This window comes from Natrix helvetica (genome assembly GCF_964273705.1).
Source record: "Natrix helvetica genome assembly, chromosome: 9".
Classification (NCBI taxonomy): domain Eukaryota; kingdom Metazoa; phylum Chordata; class Lepidosauria; order Squamata; family Natricidae; genus Natrix; species Natrix helvetica.
Genome location: NC_138560.1, coordinates 1,149,877 through 1,159,159, shown reverse-complemented (window position 1 = coordinate 1,159,159; position 9,283 = coordinate 1,149,877). Strand labels below are relative to the sequence as shown.

General features: G+C 50.6%; 1 protein-coding gene across 1 annotated transcript; it reads right to left on the bottom strand.

Moving 5' to 3' along the window:
* Window positions 1-966: 966 nt before the first annotated feature.
* On the bottom strand, window positions 967-8,525 carry LOC309396901 (calcineurin B homologous protein 2-like). The gene is made up of 7 exons (XM_081962449.1): window positions 8,262-8,525; window positions 7,487-7,559; window positions 5,780-5,860; window positions 4,810-4,919; window positions 4,457-4,518; window positions 3,910-4,032; window positions 967-2,676 (listed from the first exon to the last, which is right to left on the bottom strand). The coding sequence occupies exons 1-7, from the start codon at window positions 8,329-8,331 to the stop codon at window positions 2,623-2,625; spliced, it is 573 nt and encodes a 190-aa protein (XP_081818575.1). The 5' UTR covers window positions 8,332-8,525; the 3' UTR covers window positions 967-2,622.
* Between the last annotated feature and the right edge of the window lie 758 nt (window positions 8,526-9,283).

Here is a 9,283-nt window from a genome sequence, read left to right as displayed (position 1 = left end):
CAGTTCAGCCCCTGCCAGCCCCCCCCCCCCCTCCGGCCCCTGGTCTGGAATGTGGTGTTTGCCAGGGCTGTTGAGAGCCGGTGGGCGAACGTTCCTGGCAGCTAAAAGTTTGTTAGAGCTTCCTCTGTGGTTGTTTGACCCTGTCTGTGCATTTACAGGGAGAGAAAGAGAGAAAGAAAGAGAGGAGAGAAAAAGAGAAAGAAAAATAGAGGAGAGAGGAAAGAGGAGAGAAAGACAGAGAGAGAGGAGAGAAAGAGAGGAGAGAAAAAGAGAGAAAGACAGAGAAAGACGGGAGAAAAAGAGAAGAGAAGGAGAGAGAGAAAGAGAAGAGAGGAGAAAGGGAAATGAGAGAAAGAAAGAGAGGAGAGAGAGGAGAGAAAAAGAGAGATGAAAGAAAGGAGAAAAAGACAGGGAGAAAGAGAGATAAATAGAGGAGAGAGAAAAGAGGAGAAAGGGAGACGGTCTCATGTACATTTCCTGGCAAAATACATGGGAAAATCCCTTTGGGGAAAATTCCACTTAGGTTTAGAGTTAGCTCTCCATGAATCCGCAGAGTAAAACGGACGTTGTCATTGGATTCGGAGCCCGTTGGTATGGTGAGGAGGGGGCACACCTTTTGTTAAGTGCATCCTGCGGTCCTTAAGTGAATCTTGTTTCCCCCATTGATTTTGCTTGTGAGAAACCAGCTGCGAAGGTCACAAATGGGGACCGTGTGATCCCGGGACCCTCCGATCCTTGCCAAGCGTGCAAAGTTTGATTGTGGGACTGCAGCGGTCGCAAGCACGAGGACTGGTGGGTATGTGGCAACAATCGTAAGCGCGAGGACCTGTCACAAGTCCCTTTTTTCAACTATGAACGGTCATTAAATGAACAATGGCAAGTCGAGAACTGCCGGTCGTGTTTTGGGAGCCGGAGAGTCAGAAAAGTGGGAGGAAAGTTAGAAATACAAAAAAGAAAAGAAATGTATCCAGGCTAATGAAGCATTTAATTAATCTACATAATGCATGGAATTTTGCTGGCCTCACTTAGTGGCCATTTCCCCCCTGACTTTGCTTGTCTGAAGTGGCTGGGAAAGTCACAAATAGTGATCACATGCTCCAGGATCCTGCAACGGTCATAAAGGTGAGGACTGGCTGTAATTCACTTTTTCAGCGCTGTTGTAACTTTCATCCCTCACGAAACAAATGGTTGTAAATTGTGGAATTCCTTTCATGCACCTTTTATTTCTGGATCCATTGCAATCCAACAAACAGCAATAAACAACAGCAAGATCCCGTGAATCCTTAGTGCCGCTTTGTAAAGTCTTAGTAAGGCCCCACCTGGACTACTGCAACCAAAAAAGATTCTAACAGATTAACAGAGTTGGAAGGGGCCTTGTAGGTCATCTAGTCCAACCTCCCCGCCCAAGCAGGGGACCTTGGAAAAAGTGCAGAGAAGAGCAACTAAGATGACCAAAGACCTGGAGGCTAAAACATAGGAAGAACGGCTGCAGGATTTGGGTTTGGCTAAAGAAAAGAAGAATTAGGGGGCACAGGATAGCAGCCTTCCAATATCTCAGGGGCTGCCCCAAAGAAGAGGGAGTCAAGCTATTCTCCAAAGCACCTGAGGGCAGAACAAGAAGCAATGGGTGGAAAATAACCAAGGAGAGAAGCAACCTAGAAATAAGGAGAAATTTTCTGACCCTGAGAACAATTAACCAGTGGAACTACTTGCCACCAGAAGTTGTGGGTGCTCCATCATTGGAGGTTTTTAAGAAGAGACTGGACAGCCACTTGTCTGAAATGGTTTGGGGTTTCCTACTTGAGCGGGGGGTTAGACTAGAAGACCTCCAAGGTCCCTTCAAGCTCTATTCTATTCTATATTTCTGCACAAGTCATCCATTCAACACAGCTTTCCCATTATGTGAAGCAGATCCAAGCCCCTGCCCTACACGCAAACACACAAAACACGGCTGGTCCTTGACTTATGACCACGGTCGAGCGCCAAATTTCCCTTGCTAAGCAAGACAGTTGTGAAATGGATTTTGCAAAATTTTACAACTTTTCTGGTCACAGTTGTTAACTGAATTGCCGCGGGTGTTAAATTGAGTACCACAGTTGTTAAGTGAATCCCTGCAGTTGTTAAGGCAGACACACGGTCGTTAAGCAAATCTGGCTCCCCCCTCCCCCATTGACTTTGCTGATCAGGTGGCGGCCAAAGAGGATAATGTGACCCCAGGACGCTTCAACCGTCGTAAACACGAATCAGTCATCAAGCGCCTGAATTCGATCAGGTGATCCTGGGAATTGCTGTGAGGGGAGAATTTTTTTTTCCAGTGCAGTTGTAATTTTGAACAGACACTAAACAAATGGTCATAAGTCGAGGATTACCATAAAACACCTCAACCATTAAATAAATGGCTTATTTTTGGATCGCAGTTCTCTTAATTCCTAAGTGGAGATCTAAGTCTTGTCCAGCAGGCCAAGCTGCAAGCGTCAGTTGTCCGAACACGTGGGTCGCATCTCTGAATCAAGCTTTCTGTGCACACTCAGGAACCCACGAGAGATCGGATCCGATTCCGGAGGCTCTTTTTCCTCGCCCTTCACCATGAAATCCTTTTTTTGGGACCCCTTTGGACCCCCCTCATTTCAGGATTCGGAGACTCATCTTCCCCTCAATATTCAGCTTTTCCACCGACTGCAAAAAAACCAGAGAGGGTGATTTTAGGAAAACCTCCCCTTGATGTACAGGAGGTCTTCGTCCAACACTTCCATTGCTGAATGAGACACTTGTTAAGTGAGCTTTGCCCCGTGTTATGACCTCTCTTGCCACAGTTGTTAAGCGAATCACTACAGTTGATAAGTTAGTCACCCCGTTGTTAAGTGAATCTGGCTTCCCTGTTGACTTGGCTTGCCAGAAGGTCACATGACCCGGGGGAAATGCAACCGTTGTAATTATGAGTCAGTTGCCAAGCATCTAAATTTTGATCATGTGATTGTGAGATGCCACAAAGGTTGTAAGTGTGAAAAAGGATCCTAAGTCCCTTTTTCCAGTGCCATTGTAACTTTGAACGGTCACTAAGCGAACTAAGTCAGGGACTACCTGCATTCAGCTTCAGAAGAGGGTTGTGTAGCCTTGGCCACTTTAAGACTTGTGGACTTCAACTCCCAGAATTCCCCAGTCAGCAAAACAGAATTGAAGTTCAGAGGTCTTAAAAGTTGGGGAATTCTGGGAGTCCACAAGTCTTAAATGTGGCCAAGGTTGGAGCCTCCTGCTTTAGGACCATCTTTCCATGCTAATATTTCCAAAATAGGCACAAAGTTCTCCCATTGCCATTCTGGCCGTCCAGACCTCAGCTGAAAATTAGATTTCTAGGCTTTTTGCTTTCTATAGTTGACTCCTCCTCAAAATTCTGCAGGAATGCCTGGGTGTTCCTGATGTTGTGGTCCGAGCACATCTGGATGGCACCATGTTGGTCAAGCCAGACAATGACAGGTAGCCTTTAACTTAAGACCCCTTATGACCAGAAGGTCCATTGCTAAGCCGCACGGTTGTTAAGTGAGTTGCAACTGATCTCACCATCTGGGTTTTTTTGCCACAGTTGTTAAGTGAATCACTGCAGCCTTTAAGCGAATCCCATGATTAGGAAGGTCGGAAACGGTGATTGCGTGACCCCGGGATGCTGCAACCATTATAAATACACCCTGGTTGGCAAGCCTCCCAATTCTGATCATGGGATCATGGGAATGGTCGTAAGTGCGAGGTGCCTCCCCCCCCCAAGTGGTGTTGTAAGTTCGAACGGTCCTTAAAGAAATGGTCGTTCATTGAGGACCATCTGAGGAGTGAAACAGCTGCCTCCCCCTTCCCAGCCTCTCTGCATCTGCTCCCCCTAAAACTGTCCCTTTTTTGGGGGGGGGGTATCCAACCGACCTTGGCAAACTCCTCAAAGGAGATGGCGTTGTCTCCATCTCTGTCGGCCTCCTGGATGGTCCGGTCCGTGATGTTTTCCAGCTGGTCGTTGGTCACCTGGAGGCCCACCATCATTCTCAAGACCTGGGTGCGAAGAGAGACAGCCGAAGCTGAGTGCAGCCAGAGAGAGCGGGTGGGTCACGGATTCCCACCTCTTAGCTCGCCTGTTGATGAAGGAAGGCCAAACTTGGGACTTTACAGGGAAGGACCGACCCTCCATTAAGGAGAGAGTCCCTTCTGGACTCTCTTCGTGGTGCAAGTTAGCCCTTTACTATTTTCACAGGGGTGGATTTGAACTCGGAGGCGGCCCAATCTGTTTTTCACTGCAAGGGGAGGATGGAGCATCTTAGAACTTCTGGTGGCAACCTGTTCCACTGCTTCATTGTTCTCACTGTCAGGAAATGTCTCCTTAATTCTTGGTTGCTTCTCTCCTTGGTTAGTTTCCACCCATTGTTTCTTGTCCTGCCTTTGGGGGCCTTGGAGAACAGATCACCCAGCAATTAATTACCTGCAGCATTTCAGCCCGTGAGATCTTGCCGTCCTTATCTTGGTCGTATAACTGAAAAGCGACTTTTCCAGAATCAGAAAAAGCAAGAATTAGAACCAAGGATGACAGTCAGAAGTTTAAAGTACTGGAAATACAATGCCGACTCTCACAAGACTGAGTCAGTTATTCGTTTGTTCATTCATTCATTCATTCATTCATCCGTTCGTTTATTCATCTGTTCAGTCATTCATCTGTTCAGTCATTCATCTGTTCAGTCATTCATCTGTTCATTCGTTCATCCATTTTATTCATTTGTATTCTGCCCTTATTATTTTTACAAATAATTCAAGGCAGCCAATATGTTTCATACTCACACTTCAGCTTGCTAAGGTGGCTGTTGATGTCCTCGGGGTTGCCAGGTGCCTCCAGTGGCCGGAAGTGAGCGAGCACGCGAGCAAAGGAGCGGAAGTCCGCTTCCTCACCCCTGGGGGAAAACAAGACCCGGCATTTTGGGGGGGGGGTGTCTTTCTAAGAATGTGCCTCATCTGGGGATATTACCAGATCAGAAGAATAAGTAGAATGAGAATAGAAGGGAGTGAAGTCTGCTGTCTGCAAGCAAGCTACTTGTATATCAACACTTCCTCCTAGCACTGATGATGTTCCCTAGTTGGGTGATGGAATGTCTGCAAGAAAATCAGCAAGCCCAGAGGACCCCTCCGTCTCTCCACAAACCCCTCTCCCTTCCAGCCCTGATGTTCCCTAGTTGGCAGTGAAACATCTGCAAGAAAAGCACCACGCTCGGACTGCACCAACGACCCCCCCTCCTCCCCCTTCTCCAAATCTCATTCCCTCCTAGCACTGATGATGTTCCCTAGTTGGGTCATGAAACATTTGTAGGAAAATCACCACCCTCCTCCTCCTCCTCTCCCCCCCCCCAACCCCACTCCCTCCTAGCACTGAGGATATTATCTAGTTTGGTCATAAAACATCTGGAAGAAAAGCACCAAGCTCAGAGAGCACCAAGGACCCCCAAAGTCTTCCTCCTCCCTGTAAACCCCACTCCCTTCTCACACTGATGATGTCACTAGTTGGGTCATGAAACGTCTCAGAGAGCCCCAAGGGCCTCCCAGTTCAACCCTGAGCCACAAAGAGTCCCTTCTCTTCTATGGCCCCTTAGCGTCCCTGCCTCTCTGCCCTTCCTGTGCCTGCTTGTAAACAAAACTCAGCCGCAGGTGGTGCAGAGTCCACTTCCTTTGATGAGGGCAGGGCATAAGAACCCTGGGCCAGCCGTGCCCGGCCCCTCCTCCCTGCCTGGACTTTGGAGGTTGCCCCAGACAGACTCACCCATCCGGGAAGAAGGCGTTGATGATGCGGTCTCCGATAGGATTCACCGCCAGCTGGCCGATCCCTTCCAGATCGCATCGGCTATCGAGAGCAAAAGAGGGGAAAAGTGACTCCACAGCCACCGATGAAGACACGGGAGAGGTCCAGCCTTGGCCACTTTAAGTCCTGCAGGCGGCCAACTCCCCAAATTCCCCAGCCAGCTTTGGAATTCTGGGTAATGAAATCCACAAGTCTTCAGGCAAAGCTACCTGGAGAATTCTGGGCGTCTACAAGACTTAAAATGGCCAAGATTAAGCTGTAGCTTCACATTGGAATGAATTGCATTTTCTAATAGGTTTGGCTGTTTTGCTGAGAGTGGCGAATGAGAGAAACACAGGGTGGGAACTGGATACGCAAATAATCAAATGCAGATGGTCAGTCGGTCACTGTAATAAAATAGAGCTGAACTAAATTTCCTGTTTCCAAAACAAAGGGGTATTTTGAGATGCTCATCTACAGGCGGCTTCCTTCCAGAATCTGCTCTTTTCCTGCCGATTGCCACCTGCGGTGGAGGCTTTGTTTGCAACTAGGGTGCCAGAGTTTGTTTCTGGAGACTGCTGAAAAAAGCAGCTTCTTTCCAGGGGCCTCAATTTATAGAGACAAACAAGGCCGGGTGGAAAGGGGGGGAAATCCTTCATAAAAAAGAGAAGTTGCGAAGTGGCCTTTTAAGGGGAATCTTGGAAAACATTCATCTTGGGCTGCATCTTATTAAAAAATAAAAATAGCACCATTAGATAAGAATGATTACAGGTAGTCCTCGACCAAATGGACTACAAAATTTATGTTGCTAAGCGAGATCATTGTTAAGTGAGGTTTGCCCCATTTTACGCACTTTCTCACCAGAGTTAAGTGGACCACTGCAGTCATTAAGTGAATCACATGGCTGTTAAGTGAATCTGGCTTCCCCTTTGACTTTGCGTGTCAGAAGGTTTCCAAAGAGAATCACGCGAGCCCGGGGACACCGCGACCATCGTAAATATGAGTCAGTTGCCAAGCATCCAAATTTTAATCACGGGGATGCTGAAACGGTCGTAAGTGTGAAAAATGGTCATAACTCACTTTTTTCAGTGCTGTTGTTCAGTCACTAAGCAAACGGTTGTGAGTCGAGAAGGACTGTCTTTATATTTCTCTTATTTTCTCTTGGAGTTATTTTAATATTTTTCATTTTCATAGTTTTCATTTGAATAGATTTGCATTGTTATTTTTTCCTGAAGTTATTTTGAGGTTTTTAATTTTAATATTTCGGCTTCAAACCAGGAGAACTGATTTCTTCCTTGTGCTTTTTTTCTGCTGCTTTCACCAACTTTTTCACGAGTAGTGCAACTTGTTTTCTCCGTTTTTAAAAGGGCTAAAAACAACTGTTGCTCAAGAGAATTTGGTTTTTCACACTTGTGGTTTATCCTCCTGGCTTTCTGCTTGCACTTTTCACAACCTCACCCTGCCACACATCGTAACCCATGGTTGGAAGATGGCTTGTTTGAAACTAACCCTAAGAAATGGCTAGCGGCACATTTCAGGCACATGTGAACTGATATTGTGGTTAGGAAAACGGGGGGCGGGGGGACGGACGGACTCCATGCAGCGATAAGAAAGGCTCAAGCTTTGTTGATGTGCCTTGCGGCTCCAGAGCCCCCCCCGCCCCCTTTCCCCCCTCCCCTCCCCACTTACTTCAGGTAGCCCTTGTCGTCCCTGTCCAGGGCCTGGAAGCGCTGGTAGAGGCGGGCAAGGCTGGCTTCCGAAACTGGGCAAAACAAGAGAGGATTCCGTGATCCATTGCAGGAAATCCTGCCTCCTTCCCAGAGTTTGGCAGGTGAACCGACTGGGGGCTGCAGAGGTTGATTTGGGGAGGGGGGAGAGCCTGGCTGTATTCACAGGGAAGAGCATTTTCCCCTGTTGCATTGGGGGGGGAGGGGTGTGGATTTATTGGGGAGGGGGGAGGGGGAGAGTGGAGGGCCGGTTCAGGAGGACCTTTTGCTGGGGGGTAGAAGCGGGCAGGGGGAGGGGGGGTCAATGGCTTGGCTGGGGGGCAAGAGAGCCCTTTCAAGCGGCCAGGGAATCCCGTGGCCCCAGGTAACCTCTTTGGGGGGGGGGGTTGAGAGGGTCTCTCGGACCAGTTGTGCCGCGGGGGAAGGAGGAAACCCGGCTGATTCGCTTCGACACAAAGTAGTCCGCGCGGGCTTAAAAGTCGTGGCAGGCAACGGGCCGCCCCCTCCCCGCGTCGCCCACCCAACCGGCAGCCTGATTTCTCTGCTCCCCCCCCCCTATATATCCCTCGGGCCGCCCGGTGCAGCCAGCGGGACCCCCTCCCCAGGCAGCCCTTCCCCGCCCGGCTGGGAAACTTTTATAGCTGGCTGGGTGCCGGGGGGGGGGGGAGCCCGAAGAGCTTCTGCCGCCGGAGGGGAGGGGAGGGGAGGGGAGGGGGCGAGGGGGCTCAGCGCCTTACAGCCGGTCTCAGCCATGATCGCCTCCTGCTCCGGCACCGGCCGCGGCTCCTGCGAGCCCTGCGCGCCCATCGCGACCCCCCAGGCTGGGGAGGAGGAGGAGGAGGAGCAGCCGAGGCTTCGGACGGCCTCGGGAAGCGGAGGCGCCGCCGCGGGGTCGGGTCGGGTCGGGGGGCGGCTACCTGGGGGCGGCCGTCCCGCCCCGCCCCGCTTGGCTTCCTCCCAAGCTCCCCGCCCCAGTTGGCGGCCGCCACCCGCCTACGGGGCTCCGTCCCCCCCTCGGCCGATCTCCGCCCCGTGGCCGGTCGGGGGAAAAGGGGGTCGCGTCTCTGCGCTGCGCAGGGAAGGAAACGGGGGCTCTGAGCCCTGCGACCGGGGGCTTCCTGGAGGCTTTCGCTCCCGAGGGGCGGGCTGGAAAGAGAGCGGCTGCCGGCCCAGAAGTGGAGGAAGCGGGGGGGGGGGAGATGGATTGGCGGAAGAGACCCGTAGCTGGGGGGCTTTATCTGCTTCCCAAGGGTGAGGCAAGTGGGCTGGGGGGGGGGGCTCGGGGCAACTCTTCCCTGCCAGGGTGGTGGCTGTGGGTGGAGTTTGGAGAAAAGTTGGATAAACTAAAGGAGGAGGAGGAGGAGGAGGAGGAGGAGGAGGAGGAGGAGGGGAAAGGGAAGGAGGAGAAGAAAAAGAAGGTGGAGGAGGAGAGGAAGAAGGAGAAGAACAGGTGGTGGTGGTGGGAGGAGGAGGAGGAGGAGAAGGGTGGAGGGGAGGATCTCCATACCATCTAAGCACTGATGCAATTACCTAGTTGGGTTATGAAACATCTGCAGGCAAACAACCCACTTAAGGGAGCAGCCACAGAATTTGCGGACTGAGTTTCCAAACAAGCCAGAACTGGAATCGAAGCTTCTTCCTGGAATCCCAACTGGGTTGCTTAGAGGAGAAGGTGGAAGTCCCACTTTTGCTCTCTCCCTAAGCAAAGCAGGAACTGCAGAGATTTGCTGGGCTAAGTCATTCCCAGCAATGGAAGATG